Here is a 16,611-nt window from a genome sequence, read left to right as displayed (position 1 = left end):
CGGTGCAAGTGCACTTGACTCTCACTCTCCGCCGTCACACGCCCCAGTTTCGGGAGAATGCAGGACACAGGAACTGTGCGACTGCGACTGGGACAGGGTCGCCTGTGGGTGACGTCGATGACGTCGTCGTTGTCAACATGCTTATTACAATGATTACAATTATAAATATACATATATTTCTATATTATTGCGCTTGGAATGCACAAAGTTAGTTTAAACAATTTATGCTAATTAAAAAATTCATCGCCTTGGGTATAATAATTTGGTCCTCGAGATTAGTTTACACATATGTAGGAGATTAATACAGTTGGCAGAATTGATTGTCTTCGCCCTTATCCTCCCTCGTTGCTTCTTTCCTTGATTAGCCTTCCTTCAGGGGATTATTCCAAGACTTAGATATTATGTAGATAGCCGATCTGGTGAGTTTTGGTCCAATAAACGGATTCATTTGTGCCAAATAGCAGCACAACCAGAACAGCCAACAACACGTCGCCGTCAGCACCAAGAGACACTTGATCAACTTCTGGTTCGGCCCCCTTGGTGTAAAAATTGGTCCGGCAATTCCCACAGCCGCCCACAGCGAGGTAAAGAACAATATTGGCAGAATGGCGGCTCCCATGTTGTTGCAGTCTCAATAATTTGTAATTTGTGCGTATGTTGTATTGTTTAAAAATTATTTGTTGATTGTTGAGGGCAGCACTATGCTATTATTCACTTGTTGGCTGTGTTTTTTTCTTTCTTTCTCTCTGACTTTCGTTTGTATCAGCGTGTGACCGTATTAAATTTCGAAATATACTAGTGCATGTCAACAATAAAATATACCGAAAAGTAATTTTAGCAAATTTGCTAGCAATGGGCGCGACTTTTTAAAAAGTTTATTTGCATCATTTTTATGTTTAACAGAATTAAAGTTCGTATATAATCCTAATTCAATGGCTCAAATGGTTTTAATAAAGTAATTATTTTGTACTCATACATTTTAATTACTTTTGGTCACGCTGCATTCCTGTTGCATATCGATAGACCCACATCGAAATATTAGCAACACTGTTAATCGAATTCGCGGAAAATTTAAATGGAATACAAAAGTTAATTATAACATTCCTTATATACAAATTTGTTTCTTTATCCATATGTTTGTAATTTTAGTTACTTTCAAAGTCAGCAGCGCTGTGTAATCATTTATGAATGTAATCTTGTCAATGACTCAAGTTAGAGCACCAATACCATAATAATAGTTATTTTAAACTGTTGAAATACTCAATGAAAAGGGCAGAGAATGACGTTAGCGTTCGGTTGTGGTCTCAACCATTGAATAATCAATGGCAAGTGTTATTGAGCCAGAGCAACTTATATTTTACATTGTTGATTGAGGTGAGTTGTTTTCGTTGTTGTTGTTGTTAAGTGGGAAGGGGAATTTAGAATGCGCTCCTAAGTAGGCAACACTTCCTCCTAACGATTCCCAAGCAAGGAAAGAAGGTCAAATGCACAACACGTAAAGTAAAAGTAAAAGTTGTTTCTTTGATGATATTGATATTAAAGTATTTGGAAATTCATTTCGTTGTACTCACATGAACAATTTTGTGGGTGTTGTTCCTTGGCCAAATGTATATTGAGGTTTATTTACGTTCACACGAACACACACACACAAAGGACGACACACAATCACATGCACGTACATACATACACACGCACATGTCTATCTGCAGCAACGCAGCACTTGCGACCAGTAAAGTCGTTTCATAATGGAATGCAGCTGGCTCCAATGAGATTTTGGACTTTCCAATTTAAATGTAGTTTATTAAACGCGATTTTGTAGTTTGTTAACTTTTGCAGTTGTTTGCAATTAGTACACACTATATAAGGCAGTAAAATGAGATTTGATTAAAAAATTTCCTCTTTTCTTTTTGCCTATTTTTTGCCCTTTTTCTTTATGCTTTTTCCTGCCTTTTTACATGGCGAACGAACGAGAGCCGAGAAAATTCCAAACAGATGAAAATATGTGACGTGCACGGCTCGCGGCTCACATTTTCCTGCTGTTTACGCCAATTCTGACATTTCTCAAGCTGCTCGAACTGCTTGCTGCTGCTCGCTCTGCTGCTGCTCGGACAGCGACTGCGACTGCGAAAGCCAGCTTGAGAGAGAGATTGCGAGAACGATTGCTCGAAAAAAAAGCGCATGCGTTGCTTGGCTTTACGTCATCCAATGTGTAGCAAGCTTTTCGGCAGCCAGGCAGCGAACAAAGCTTTCACCTAGTTCACATCGAATTGAGTGTAACCCTACGCAATGTGTAAGCTAAGCAGATGTAAGTGGTGCGTGGATGCCGCCACTTTGTAGGGTAGCGCAGCGAAAGCTCTCGCCGCGGCGCATGTTGATGGAGGAGCTCGTTCAGCAGCAGCTGCAGCGTCGTCGCCAGTGGCAGTCCTTTCGGTGAAGAGTTCAGCCGTCGTCGTTCGCCGTCGCCATCGTTGTTGGTTGTGCTTTCGCCATTCATTGCCCGTCTGTCGTCGCCGTCGTTGCTCGTTGTTGCCTTGCCGTCGCGTCGTCGGTCGGTCGGTCGCTCGTCCGTCGAGGTTCCCAACGCAAAATGACAAAATGTGGATATTTTTTTGTATTTTGAACTTTTGACCCGTACGCAATCAGGTCATAATAAAAGAAAAATAGATATATGGTTAATGTTGCAAAATGAGCCATGTAATTTGTTGTTGTTTTTATTGTTTGCCTACAGCAGCAGCACAAACAAGGCAAAACTTTGCTAGGCTTCTGATTGAAAATGCGTAATCGTAACCTGAACCTTGAGTAAACACACACACACACACACACACACACACACACACACACACACACACACACACACACACACACACACACACACACACACATACATACACTCAGCACATGCTCCAACACACACGTAGTCAACACGCAACTCGACGTCACAGGACAACACATTGAGAGACGACGACAACAACAAAAACAACAACAGCAACGTCATTGGTCACACACATTATTATAAAAACAATGTCATATTTGAAGTGTTTGTGCTCTTCCCCCAACCCTTCCATAGACTCTCTCCACTAACTGTTTCCAATTGGATTCCCAATTGCCAGCTACCAGTTTGGGGTCTCCATTGAATCACAAAGCAAATGAAAAATCGTTTCGTGCAAAGCACGAGGAGTCGCCAAGTTGCCCCTCCCTTGCTTACTCCCTATCTCCCTCCCCCTTCCGGTTGTGGAGTGAACAGCGCCTCCTATGCCGCATAATGCCAATTGGAGTGAGTAGAGCTGCCTACTTACTCTATTTGTATGCGAGTGTGTTTCTTTTTTGTCCCTTGCATGTGCACGTTCTCTCTGTATATGCATGCATGTTTGTGTGTGTGTGTGTGTGTGTGTCCAATGAGAATGTAAGCGTGCCAAATGAATTGAAAATTACATGCGGCTGAGTCCACTTTTTACTCTTCCTCCTCCTTTCCCACTCGGCTCTAGGCAACAACTTCGCCGAAGGAGTTTATTACTTCAACAACAACAGCAACAACAACAATTGCCGCTCGTGACGCCCATGTGAGCTCATTGTCGCCAGTTGCTACTGTTGTTGTTTGTTGCTCGGCAGCGGCATATTTCCGTTTCGTAATACTCCGGGACACGAGAGCACTGCCCTTCCCTCCCCTCCCACCATGTCTCCCCTTCACATCACTCTGCTGCCGCCAAAGAATAACAAGCAAAGCCAAAACCAAACAGCATTTAAACGTTGGCGAGGTTACATAAAAAATATATATACCAAGTATAGTATATAAATAAAACGCAACGCCAAGTGTCGAGGTCTCGAAAATAACGTCACAAAGTGAAAAAAACGCTGCTATTCTTAACCCATTTGACAGTCATTAACATGTGAACTAAGCGCGTCTAACGGTTTAATTTTGATAACATGCCTCCATCTTGCTCTAACGCACAAAGTTTGACAGGGTGACACCTGCACGTGGCAAAGGACAAGTGTAAGCAGCAGAAGAAGAGCCAAAGAGCGCAGCGCATATAAGTGAATAAAAAAAAAACAAAAAACAAACAAAAAAAAAAGAAAACAAAACTGTCCGTCCAGCAGCTGTAACAAAAGCGACTATAGCAACAAATGAACTAAATACCAAGCTAAGTAGCTAAAAGCAACAACAACAGCAACATTGTCAACTACATCAGCAGCAACAACAGCAACTACGACTACAACTACAAAGAGTGAGAAGAGGCCATTACTCAAAATTGGCCATTGGCAGGCCTACAACACACAGACACTCACACCCACACATACATTGTGACACGTACACACTCACACACATTTGCGCAGCCTTTTGCCGCAGTCATAAAATAATCAAGCAAAGGCAAAGAACTGAGCGGAGAACGGGCGAAAGGCAAAGGCGAAGGAGCAAGCGAGAGGACAGAGAGAGGAGAGCAAAGTGAAAACACTTGCTTGCTGGCTTGTTGGGGCTGTCTGAGGAGAGAGCAGCAGAAACGGAAAGGAAGAAGAGGCGTCACTGCATCGTCGTCGAACTGCTGCTGACGAAACATCTCCGTTGGGACGCATAAAGCAATTAGCAAAGGTTGACTTGACGCACTGCCAGGCGGGGATCGCTCATACGTTCGTTCGTTCGTTCGTTGGTCAGGATTTTGTGGTGTGGCTTCCTTCCACATGTCCATATCCAATGCCAGCTAGTGCTAACATGCGTGCTGTGGATGTTGTGGATGTGTCGCATCCCTGGGTTATATTTAGACTAATTACGCGACTGGCAACGCACAACAGCGGGAATGGAACACCACCCACAACAATTGCCCAGCTCCAGCGGCTGCTGTGAGAGATGAACGGCAATGGTGGCAGAACAACAACAACAGCAATAACAAGAGGAAGCCAACAACACGAACAAGAATAATAACAAATAAAGACAGCAACAACATCAGCCGCAACGCAACATAAAGCAAAAGCAAGAAACGAACTCGAATCTCCCTGTGATATAACTGCACCGTAGTTGTAATCGTAAAACGTAAATCATAGCTTTTAGTTATCGTTTATCGATTAATAGCTTAACACTGATTCTAAGCTAAACTAACAAGATAAACAACAATTTCTCAACACTTAATTAACGCCTCTCGTGCACCGACAGCCCAATAAATAATATATACATTATATATATACATATATATATAGAGATATTCATACATATACATATATATATATATAATATACAGATATTTAAGCTATATATACAAAATAGAAGGAACTACACTCTCTGCCTCCCATTAAAAATTGCTCTCCCCGTTTTTGGAATACTTTGCTGCCCGTTTGCCAGTTTGCCGATTTTGCCGCCAGACCTGCGCCGTTTAATTGAGAAATCCGGATCCTTGCAACGCCGGACATAGACCAATCATCATCAGCATAACAAACAAAACAGACATTTAGTGACTCAACATGGGAGATGAGGCGGACAAACGCACCACAAAGGAGAAACTGCTCTTCTATACGACGGCGTTCTTCATACTCCTCGGCACGTTCAGCATGTTTGCATTCCTGTTCCTCGTGCCGTTCGTCATCGAGCCAGCGTTTACCACCATCTTCATGCAGTTCGAGGAGGTGCCAGCGCTGTGCGAGACCTACGACACCGAAATCTATTTCGGTGCCAAGAACTGTTCGTGGTCATCGTGTCGCGAGGGTTGCACAAAGGATATATACACGTGCACTCAGATCCGTGTCAACTATCGACTGAATCTCTATAATTATACGGATGAGTTTAACTTCACGGAGTATCACATCAATCTGAAGGAATCGGAACGTGTCATTCCGCCCGTCAAGCGGACAGATCGTTATGAGCGCGCTCTACGGGATTACGAGTATGATAATCTGGGTGCCGGAGATGCCAACTCCATCATGGACATGGATGTGGATACCGTGGGTCCCAGTGGTGGATCACTGAGTGGTGGCAGTCGATTTGAGCAGCTGAACTTTGGTGATGCCGATGGTTCAAATGGCTATTTAATCGAGGATTCGGAGGACACAGTGGGTCTCAGTGCTGCGGGCACACTGCTCAATGGCGAGCGTCGACCATTCGACGAGATCTCCGAACTGAACGAGGGTCTGATGGGCAATAACTCGGCGTACTTTTATGTCGGTGCCCGACTCTTTCCCAATGTCAAGGGTTGTGGTTATCCGCCCATGCTGAACTGCACCATTTGGCTGAAGCGCTACACGAAGGTGGGCATGAAGTTTCCCTGCTATTACTCCAAGGTGGATCCCAGTCTGGTCATCAGTGACCTGGACTATTGGCAGAACACACTGAATCTGGTCTATTCAATGGCCATTCCCATACCGTCGTTCATCATCTCGGTGATTTACCTGACGTACGCGTACTTTAAGATCTACAACGAGGACGAGGAGACGGCGCCGCTCGATAAGAATGCCGAGGATATGGACATTGATGACATCGATGCCGTCGATGATAGCGATGGCGCCGTTTTGGCTGACAATGCTGCCGGCAGCCAGATCGTCAACATGGACTCAACGACCAATGACAGCTGCCTGGAGGGCGTGCTGCCCAATGGTGGTCCTGGTATGACCACATGCATATCGCAGGGCGGCTCCATCACCACGCCGGGCCACTACATTGCTCAGTCGCCGGCGGGTTCACAGATGATGACGCCCAACTCGGAGATCAACTCGTTTGGCCATCAGCTCAAAGTGCAAATGGCCGATGAGTTGTCCAGGGATTCCTTGGAGAATGGCGTGCTATCCACGTCGAACTCTGTGCAAGGGTAAGGATCGATGATCCTTGTCCGCTACTTATCTATATATAACATGACCCTAAAACTATGCTATTTATTTGAACAGGGCTGCAAAGAGTCCCTCCTGATCCTATTTTGCAGCCCTTCAAAGAGTCACTTTTAATCCATTTTGCATCGCTGAATTCCAAAGACTAATCCTTTATTTTTCGTGCTTTTTTCAGAAACTTGAGCAAGACGATGACGACGAGTATCTCAACTCCACCTGGGCCGACAGCGGCAGTCTGAAACGTCAGGCGCATGGTCTGGAAAATGTTAGATTCCGATTCGGAAAATGAACCGCTGCTGGATGGCGAATCCTAGACAGCAGCAAGTTGGTTCACCGAAGTGAAAGTATAAAACGGAGCAAGCAACAAGAAGAAACCCAAGTATTTCTACCCTAAAACAATCGATAAACAACGCATGCAACTATGCGAAGCGAACCTGAATACCTTCAGAGCTGTTAAAGACATTTAAAAATAACTATGATAGATTATATTTACCTAACACACACTACACAACAACAACCACATGTCGCACACACACACACACACACCCGAGTCACATAATATTACGATAGATCGGAGTTATTTTCGAATAAGCTTAACACTCATAACACATTCAATTGAAATTAACAGAGCGTGTTTCCGATATGATCTGACGGGGGGACGCATCGGAGACAGTTGAGGACACTTTTTAAAGGATGCGAGGCATGACGAAGGTGTTACTTTAATTGGTACAAATACAATAACAAGCAGACGATGGCGAAAAAAATAAAAGAAGAGTACGAAAAGGAATACTTCAGTACTATATACCTAAAAAGCAAATTATAAAACTTATACACAATACATATACAAATATTTACTTGGAATTATTTTTCTATTTGCAACAATCGCTGACGACTCGAAAGCAAATCGCAAGCAAAAAATAATAAATAAATAAAAAAAAAACCAAAGAAAAAATCTTAAAAAAAAAAAATACAAAACACGCGCAACTTAAGTATTTACAAATCGGAAGAATTTTAGATATTGTAAAGCCGAAAATAAAGTGCTACATTTGCCTCGACAGTGTGAAACAAGAAAGCAAGCAAGATTTAAGCAGCATTGTTTATTTAATTAATGAAAAATACAACTAAACAAAAGCAAACTAAATTATGCGATAAAGAACGTAATTAAAATAACAAGTCAAAACAAAGCCTAAGTATATTACAAAATAATTGAAATCATAATTATAATAATAATAATATAAATAACAACAATTGTTATCCTTCTAATTAATGCTAATGGATAAAAACTCACAGCTTTAACTAAAGGAAAGTAACAGAGGCATAAGATTTTTCTTCTACATATTAATTTTATTAAGATTATTAAATGATAATGATATTTATAGGTACTACAAAATGGTTCAAGCTATTCAATTAATTCTTACAAATAATTAAAGCATTAAAATCATAATAATTTAGACTTAAATATAATGTTTCCTTTTTTTATATTAACAAAAACAAACAAACCCAAAAAAAATAAATCCCCCAAAGGAAAACGAAATCAATTCAAAAAGCAAGCAAACAAAACTACTCGTAAAATTTCGAAAATTAAAAACAAATGAAAACGATGCGAATACTTTCGGAACTCGTTGCCTAGGCATTACATATAGACGCATTTGCAACCGGTAATTGCACCTATTGCGAATAATCTATCAATGATAAGCAGCAAATATACACACACATATATAGTTTGGTTTTAACAAAAAGATACTTGCATGAGACACATAAACAGAATAACACAATACAAACACAAAACAGAAAATACAGAAATGAAAACAACAAGCGCAACTACTAGCTAATATCATGTAAAACAAAACAACAAACAAATGCTACTAGAATTGAAAACAAAAAGCGAAACAAAATCTCGAAATAAAATACGCATTTAGCAGCCTACAAAAACCAACTTGTCTTTTCAACCGATTTCCAACTGTCGACCGATTGCGCGGTTGCAATTTGAACTTTCAGTGCTTTTCTGCAACACTTGTTATCGATGACAAAGCGCGACGTTTCGATAGGTCTATACAAGTGATGCATCAGGTGGCAACGCCAAACAGCTGCTTATCAGCTGCGGCTGCAAATCGCCGTGCAAAGCGATGGAAAAGAACTTTTACTATTGACAAATGTTGTTATTTTTATAAAACAGTGTTTTAATATTATCGCGCACGCTTTATTTATACACGCCACTAACTGCAACAAAAGGAGAAACGCTTTTCGCAACTGCTACGCTACGCACTAATCTGAATTGATCGGCAACTTTTGCTGTCGTTGTTGCCGTTGTTGTTGTTGCTGCCTTTTTGCTTGTAAACAAATAAACTCAAGTGGAAAATTAAACAAATGCTGTGGCAAAGCTGAAAATGGATAACAAAAAGGACATCTACAACCTGTGGGTGCAGTACACAACAAAGGTAAACGATAATAACGTTGATAAAACGTTGCAAGTGCGCCATGTAGATAAGAGGTGAAGAGGGGAAAGAGGCGGTGACGTGTTTTTCGCATTAATCACCGCCAAACACACTTGCCAACGTGCTCTTCTTGCCAATAAGAAGACAGCATAGTATGTCTGCCTGCGGACGATATTTGCAGGACCTGCAGCTACGTGTGTGTGTGTTATATAATCAATTTCCCTTTCCACAGAACGATGAAACCTATTTTCGTGAGTTTGTCGCACGCTTTGTGGACATTTGGCGCAGTCAATTGCAGCTGGACTTCCAGTCCGACGACTGTCCGCTGTGGCATGAGGTGCGCCCGGACAATGGACCGCATCTGGGACGACTGCCGGATGAGCTGTTGCCCGCCATTGGCAAGTTCATCATTGTGGCACGCGATGAATGCGACACCGATGCGCTGACGGAGGAGGGCATTGAACAGGTTGCCATACTGATTGATTGCCTGGTGATTGTCTGTCGACACTTTGACAACATACTGGCGATCATCAAGTATGAGTACAAGCCCAATCTAATCGCCATACTAGCCAAGCTCTTCAATCAGGTGAGACTTTCGTTAATCAATTTAATTACACTCGCTAATCAATTTCAATTTTGGGCAGCAAATGGAGGCGCGTCGCGTCACACCAGCTATGATTCATCTGTTTGGCAGTTTCTCGGCATTCCTGGAGGTCATGTATGATCCCTATTTGACGTGGCGCAGCTTTTTGCGTGGCCAACACGCCGATTATAATCAGTTGCCCTATAAACCGCATGCGGTGCACGTAGAAATTGTACCCTTTATCTATGGTGAGTGTTTGTTATATACATAGACTCTATTATTGATTTATTACTCATCTGGTTTTGTTTGCAGATTGCTTTCAAAAGGAGGAACTGCTGCACTTTCCGAACATTGGCGAGAGTCTGTTGAATGTGCTGGGTGCTGTTATTTGCGGCTCTCAGGTAGCTGTTCAGTTTATTGTTACCTGGCCGTGGATTAATTGTGTCTAATAAGCGATTCCCTCAGCTGCTAATCGTTTTCTTTATTTTTTGTTTATGTTTTTAACGACTTGTGATGGCTTCACTTAGCAACCTCCTTTTCTGTTTATATTGTTTTTAACTTGTCAATTAACTTGTAAATTTGTGATGGCTCTTAGCTCGCTTAACTTTCTATGGCTTTCTCTCTAATTTCATTTCGTTTTCATTTGTTTAACATGTCTTTTGGCTCTCGCATCCTTCATCTGCCTCGCAGAAAACCTTAAACTCGAACTCGACAAATAGAAATAGTACTAACGCTATAATTACTACTGCAATTGCCTCGCGCTCGGGTGACGGGCAGCTTCTAAACTGTGATAACTTGGTGAGTGGTAAACGCTTTTATTCTCATACTTTGTTCCCCCATTGCCCGCACTTCGCTCTCTCTTACTCTCTGCATAAGTTACTGCTATTCATCCGTGTAATTGCGTCTTTACTTAAAACTTAACTGCAAACGATTCAAATTGCTGCTTCAGCGCAATGGAATGCGTGCCATTTGCCCGGCCACAGTCTCCATCATCATGCGCATCCTTAAGCAGTGGGAGAGCGCGAGCAGCCTGCGGCATGTGGCGCTCAATTGCTACGCACTCATGGTTATCGTGCTGCAGAAATCTAGTCCAGAAGAAGTAAGTGCCAGTTGAACTGTGTAATAAGTATTGTTCTTTGATTAAAAATCTCTTCCTTTTGCAGCGCCAAATAGATCTAGTTACGTTAATACAACTCTATTGTGATGCACTGCAGCAGCTGCTGGCAACGACGCTCTTCGACAGCGGCGCCGCCAGCTTCGACATAACCAGCGACAGTGACAGCGATGCTACCATCGATGTGAACGCCCTCGCCGATAGCGTGGCAGCCGTGCAGCTTTTTCTGTCCCCTAACAAAGGACAGAGAACAACGGCGGCTGTTAGCGAGGCCATCGCCGAGACACAGCTGCTGGAGCTGCTCATTGGATTGCCGCAGGCCATCAAGCATTGGCATGTGTTGTCTCACTGTGTGCTAAATATGCTGAGCAGCACCATAGATTCACTGGCCGCTTTGACGCACAGCTCGCCCAGCAATGCGGAGCAGCTGCGTCAAGGCGAACGCATCGAGCGACTGTTTGTGAACATGCATGACTTCAAGGAGGCGCCTTCGGTGTCGCTGCTGGAGGCGTGCTTCAGCCTGGGCTACAATGCCGAGCAGCGTTTGCTTGTGCTGCCCGAGGTGATGTTGCAGCTGCTGAAATGGCTGCCACAGTTGCAAGAGCCGCAGCAGCTGCATGTGAGCACGCTGCTGCTCAAAGGTTGCACTGACAACTACGGCACGTAAGCGAGAACTTATAGAACATTGCTAATGATTAAGCATTAATATTGAATTTGTATTTATTTCTAGCAAAACTGTGGCCTGTGGCAGTCGAGTTGTCAAGGCTGTGTGCGCTTGTTTATCGCGTGCTGCCACTTTGAGCGAGATTTGCGCCCAGAATCTGATCAAACTGATTGAGGAGCTCAGCAAGCTGAGCATTGTACCCGTCGAGCTCAAGTGCATCTTTGCGCTGTTGCGTCAGGGCGCAGAGTTTCCGCAGCACAAGCAACTGCAGCAGGTGAGATCGTTTAACACATAAAACAAGAACAAACTTTCTGATCCTCCATCTTTTCAGACACTTGTGGTGATTGCGTTGCAAAGTTTGCGCGGCAGCAACTGTTGCTCTGAGTACTTTGCCATCGAGCAGCCAACGGATGGCATTTCGGTGCCCGACATACGCAACTGGGTGTCCGGCTCCTATGGCTTCATATTCCACATTCTCGTGCGCTTTAATCAACCGTCTGCCGAGGCTGTCACGCAGAGCAACACGCGTCGCATGCTGCTCACACTGCAAACAGCCAGCGGCGGCGGTTTCGAGGTCTTTGTGCAGGCCAATGGCAATGTTGTGGTCGCGGCATTGACACGTCGCGAATACCTCACATCGGCCACGGCCACCAAGACACTACTCGATGGACAATGGCATTATCTGACGGTGGCCATAACACCGCCAAAGCGTCCGTTCTCCTACAGCCAAATTAATATCTTTGTGGACTTTGTGCAGAAACTCAGCGCTACCCTCAAAGTGCAGGCGGTGAACGAACCCTTCACGGTGTGCTCCATTGGCGCTGTGGTCGCGCCGCCGCCTAAGTCGAGCGGCAATTTGCCACGCTCCTCGTCGCAGGAGAGCGCGCCAGCCTTCAAAGGCATGTTGCCTAGTCTGCTAGAACGCACACTATCCGCAAATGTAAGCATTGTAATGATTAATCTTTTTATACCCGCTACCTGTAGGGTAGAACTTATGACTTTGTGCCTCCAGAAATTGTATTTAACAGGCAGAAGGAGGCATCTCCGTCGCCATGTCCCTTTGTCCGTCTGTCTGTCCGTCCGTATGAACACATAGATCTCAGAGACTATAAGAGATAGAGATATAATTTTATTTCGACATCACTTTTAATGTTTGCACGTAGATCAAGTTTATTTCAAAGTTTTGCCACGCCTACTTCAGCCCCCGCTAATCGATAAAAATAGAATGACAAGCGTAGAGTCTTGAATTTTGGTAAATACAATACTATAGTCCTTAAAATTCCTGAAAATTTGGTTGCGATCAGATAACAATTTTAGAAGATATTTGACTTTGACTGGTATATTTTGGTATACGGTATACCGATCTATAGTATATTTTAAATACAATTCTAAATCAATATACCAAAAATATCCGTTGGTAAATTTTTTAAATTGTTTGTGGTATATTAATTTGGTCAATTTTAAATTCAATACCGCACTATTTTGCTTTTATTCACAATAAGTAGTGGCTATATCACAGTCGAGCACACTCGACTGTAGCTTTCTTTTATTTAAATTGGATGTGAAATTGTGGTACACATAATAAGCCACTTACTGAGGCTTTAAAGTCGAATCCAATCGATTACAACTTTGTATTTCTATTATGAACTTTTGCTAATCTCCTTTCAACCTTCGCCAGGTATCCAACTACTTCACGCTGCCGCTGCGCACGCAAGCTGCCTTTGATCCGAATGTGAAGAACTTTCCCATTGGCATGCAGGACACGGTGTTTGGCGAGCAGGCGTGCCTGCAAGGACATCTCGGTGGCGTATTGCTCGCTGAGCCAACGACCAGCCTGAAGACCATCTTCGATGCGGGCATGAACTTTAGCTCCATTTTCTCGCAGGACAACGATCTGCTCGAGCTGAACTCCCGCTTCGTCTTCTGCTATGCACCAGGAGCCGTTTGGCATGGCGGTTGCCAGGACTTGATACCAGGTGGCAGGTATCCGGGACGTATTAGCGCCGAGCATCGCAAGACGGTCAAGATGCAGGACACCATTAACAGCATTGGTGGCATCAATGCCATACTCCCAATGCTGCATCGGTTGGTCAAAGAGCAAGGCGAAACGGACGTGTCCATTGGCAGCGTAAGCGAAGAGTCGGCAACAACGCCAACGGCAACATCGTTGAAAACTCCCACGGCGGAGGAGTTCAACGACTGGGAAATGCTCTCGTCGAACTCGTACACCGAATGGAAGATGATCCAGCATCCGTTGGCCAGTCTGCTCTGCCTGCTGCGCTATTTGACCCACGAGAATGACAACAATCAACAGCAGCTGCTGAGCAGCGAATGCTTGGCCATCATTGGCACCATGTTGCAGCGTTGTCCGTCGCCGCTTTTCGATGTGAATGCGCTGATGGCGACGCATCTGCTGATGGAATCGCTGCAGGCACAAAAATCCACAGCTGCCGCCGACAATCAGCAGCAACAACTGCTGCTGGAGGCACTGTATGCGCACATTGTCTTTGACTTTGCCATCTGGTCGCGTCTGCAGTTCCAGATCACACTCGGTCATGCGCAGTATCTGAGTGCAATGATCAAGAATGATCGAAAATACTTCCGGCGTCGCTATGGCATTCAGTTTGTGCTGGATGTGGTGCGACAATACTACAGCACACCGGATAACATTTGCAGCGATGATGCAAAAACGATACGTAGCACATTGTTTGGCATTGTGCGTTTCTATCTGCAGAAAGATGTGAACATCAAGGAGGTGAACGCAATGGTCGCGTTTCTGGCGTCGGTGCGTCAGGAGCTGGTGCTGATCGAGTTCCTCGAAATGATGACGCTGTATGTGCGCGGCAAGAACTGCAAGGATCAGATGGTGTTGCTGCTGCACGAACCGCAGACTGCGAATCTCGTCTACAACTTTTTCGTGGACAAAAGCTACAGCAGCGAGGTGCAGGAGGCAGCTATCAGAGTGAGTAGCAACTACATTTTAATCTCTTTTCAGAGTCTGATATTAGCTTTCTTTTCTGCAGTTCCTCAGCGGTTTGCTAGCCACTTCACGTGTCCATCAAAAGTACAAGCAAGTGCTGCGTCTCTACGATCAGAGCAGCGAGCAGAGCATGTTTCCCGGTTTCTTCTCCTTCATCACGCCCATGTCGCTCAGCTCGACGATACTCTTTCATCTGGTTGACGAAATGCTTGGAGCACAGCCTGATTATGGCGGCCTTATGTTTCTCGTTTATCACGTGAGCAGCTGTGATCTGCAAGTCAAGCTGGAAATCGCCAAGCGTCTGCTGCAAACGACGTTCGTCAAGCAGCAATCGACGCTGCACATTGCTCGCCAAACGGGTTGGCAAGAGTCGATTGCCCGTCTGCTTATACGTAAACATATCACAAGCGTGCCACCGGATGAGGAACGACGTCGCAGCTTTGGCATCAATATGGATGTGCTGCTCGAGGATAACTCGAGTTTCTTGGCCCAGGCCGACTTGATTACATTCTCGGATCAGGAGATTGGACTTGCGCAGCTGCAGCAGCAACAGGCGCAATCCCAGGAGGAGCACAGCGACAGTGGACTTATACTTAATGAGATTCAAGCGAGCGTCTCGGAAGCTGCCACCGTCATTGAAAGCGAGATTAAGGGTGAGTCGGAATTGCAAATGCTTTGGCCATTTATTTACTTTACTCTTGCAGAATTGGCCGAGTCTGTGTCTGGTGCCGTTGTGGAGAATGTGAGCAGCGTCTTTTCGGTATTGCGTCAGACAACGCACGACATTCAGGACACCTTTGAGTCGCTCACGCTGGGCAGCTCCACGGACACCACGGATAGCGTGCCATCGGCGGCGTCGCTGCAGCGTGATGAGTCTCTGAGCTCTGACAGCTCCACGCAATCACCACATGGACCAACCAAGAAGAGCGATTCCCTCGAGGTGGGTTTTTCTATATTTGAATGTCCAAAAGAAGAATTGTCTTAATAATTTAGAGACAACTGATATTGAGTAGATAAACAAATATTTCTTAGAATGATAATCAATTTTCTTTTCTAATTACAGAGCACAACGGCCTTTGATTTTGTGGCCGATGGTGATGTGGACACCGAGGAGCAACTGGTTTATCTCGTCTCAAATACGTTGTTCAATGTTTTCTGGCGCGGCATTGGCAATGATCATCCGCAATGCTGGCAGGAACGTGGCCAGGTTCTGGGCTGCATTAATCTGCTGGCGTTGAACAATGAGCTGATTACATCGCATCTTTCGTTGCGTCTGCGCATCCTTGAAATGGCTGTGCAAGCATCGCTCTTTGACCTCTCCGAGCATGGCAGTCAAACGCTCATCAATCAAGAGGTAAACCAACATTATTATTATTTTAAAACTTAATATTATTGGACTCTTCTCTCTTCAACTTACTAGAACGCTTCACACATTCTGCGCATGGTTTACGAGCTGGTTGTGTTGGGCTCCAACGAGGATGAGTCCAAGAAGTGCTCCACCAAGCTGTTGGATGGTGTGCTCGCGCTGCTCGATGCACTCATGATATTCCAGCAGGGCTCATCGGACGATTGGTCCGATATGATACGCTTGTGCCTGGGGCTCTTACTCAAGTGCTCGCATCATCCCAATCCGGGTATTGTGGCCATGGCCACCGCTAAATTGCATGCCATACTCCAAAGTCGATCCACTGAGGATCCAGCCGAGCTCTCCTATCTGCTCTATAGCATCAATCGTGCTCTGGACAATGCCATCGAGGGTGAGCAAAGAACTCTTGCATTTGTTGATAGATTAATTTGATTGTAAAACTGTTTTTTCTCCTATTACAGTTGGCAATCCAGAGGAGTATTCGTTCCTTATGCCTGTGATGAAGGCATTGTTGGAGAAATGCAGATCAGCCTTTAATTTGGATACTACTTTGCCCGATCTGCCATCCACTTCGAGTGGACCAGTTTTCTTCAATGATTTTCAAATGTACAGCACAAGCAAAAAGTGGCGCAACTTTATGGAACGCATGGTGAGTGTGAAGTTATTTT

General features: G+C 44.4%; 3 protein-coding genes across 6 annotated transcripts in view; 2 read left to right on the top strand and 1 right to left on the bottom strand.

Moving 5' to 3' along the window:
* Window positions 1–176: 176 nt before the first annotated feature.
* Window positions 177–757, bottom strand: LOC132789316 (V-type proton ATPase subunit e 2). The gene has a single exon (XM_060797251.1). It carries the CDS (start codon window positions 617–619, stop codon window positions 362–364), a length of 258 nt encoding a protein of 85 aa, XP_060653234.1. The 5' UTR covers window positions 620–757; the 3' UTR covers window positions 177–361.
* Window positions 758–2,407: 1,650 nt separating this feature from the next.
* On the top strand, window positions 2,408–8,315 carry LOC132789309 (protein tipE). 3 transcript variants are annotated; one of them, XM_060797241.1, is made up of 3 exons: window positions 2,408–2,631; window positions 3,962–6,785; window positions 6,977–8,315. In XM_060797241.1, exons 2-3 carry the CDS (start codon window positions 5,449–5,451, stop codon window positions 7,038–7,040), a joined length of 1,401 nt encoding a protein of 466 aa, XP_060653224.1. In that variant the 5' UTR covers window positions 2,408–2,631; window positions 3,962–5,448; the 3' UTR covers window positions 7,041–8,315. The 3 variants fall into 3 exon arrangements, with proteins under 3 accessions (XP_060653224.1, XP_060653222.1, XP_060653223.1); XM_060797239.1 differs by having other exon boundaries at window positions 2,408–2,643; XM_060797240.1 differs by having other exon boundaries at window positions 2,408–2,643; window positions 3,954–6,785.
* Window positions 8,316–8,895: 580 nt separating this feature from the next.
* The window catches only part of LOC132789306 (neurobeachin-like protein 1), a 37,491-nt gene continuing 29,775 nt past the window's right edge, over window positions 8,896–16,611 (top strand). Inside the window, exons 1-15 of one of the 2 annotated variants that reach the window (XM_060797232.1) lie at window positions 8,896–9,239; window positions 9,469–9,822; window positions 9,881–10,067; window positions 10,132–10,220; window positions 10,510–10,617; window positions 10,769–10,918; window positions 10,983–11,596; window positions 11,664–11,871; window positions 11,929–12,537; window positions 13,276–14,559; window positions 14,621–15,230; window positions 15,282–15,517; window positions 15,641–15,931; window positions 15,998–16,334; window positions 16,405–16,592. In XM_060797232.1, coding sequence (XP_060653215.1) covers window positions 9,189–9,239; window positions 9,469–9,822; window positions 9,881–10,067; window positions 10,132–10,220; window positions 10,510–10,617; window positions 10,769–10,918; window positions 10,983–11,596; window positions 11,664–11,871; window positions 11,929–12,537; window positions 13,276–14,559; window positions 14,621–15,230; window positions 15,282–15,517; window positions 15,641–15,931; window positions 15,998–16,334; window positions 16,405–16,592 — 5,316 coding nt within the window. In that variant the 5' untranslated portion in view covers window positions 8,896–9,188. The remainder of the gene's footprint in view (window positions 9,240–9,468; window positions 9,823–9,880; window positions 10,068–10,131; window positions 10,221–10,509; window positions 10,618–10,768; window positions 10,919–10,982; window positions 11,597–11,663; window positions 11,872–11,928; window positions 12,538–13,275; window positions 14,560–14,620; window positions 15,231–15,281; window positions 15,518–15,640; window positions 15,932–15,997; window positions 16,335–16,404; window positions 16,593–16,611) is intronic. The other variant, XM_060797233.1, reaches the window with a different exon arrangement.

Source organism: Drosophila nasuta, chromosome 3 (genome assembly GCF_023558535.2).
Source record: "Drosophila nasuta strain 15112-1781.00 chromosome 3, ASM2355853v1, whole genome shotgun sequence".
Classification (NCBI taxonomy): domain Eukaryota; kingdom Metazoa; phylum Arthropoda; class Insecta; order Diptera; family Drosophilidae; genus Drosophila; species Drosophila nasuta.
This window is presented reverse-complemented; position numbering and strand designations above follow the sequence as displayed.

What these genes read in the sequence shown, in the direction of transcription:
- LOC132789316 (XM_060797251.1), bottom strand. Translation starts at nt 619, where the DNA reads ATGGGAGCCGCCATTCTGCCAATATTGTTCTTTACCTCGCTGTGGGCG.
- LOC132789309 (XM_060797241.1), top strand. Translation starts at nt 5,449, where the DNA reads ATGGGAGATGAGGCGGACAAACGCACCACAAAGGAGAAACTGCTCTTC. An exon ending in ACGTCGAACTCTGTGCAAGG is followed by an intron (nt 6,786 to 6,976) that starts GTAAGGATCGAT and finishes TGCTTTTTTCAG; the next exon opens with AAACTTGAGCAAGACGATGA.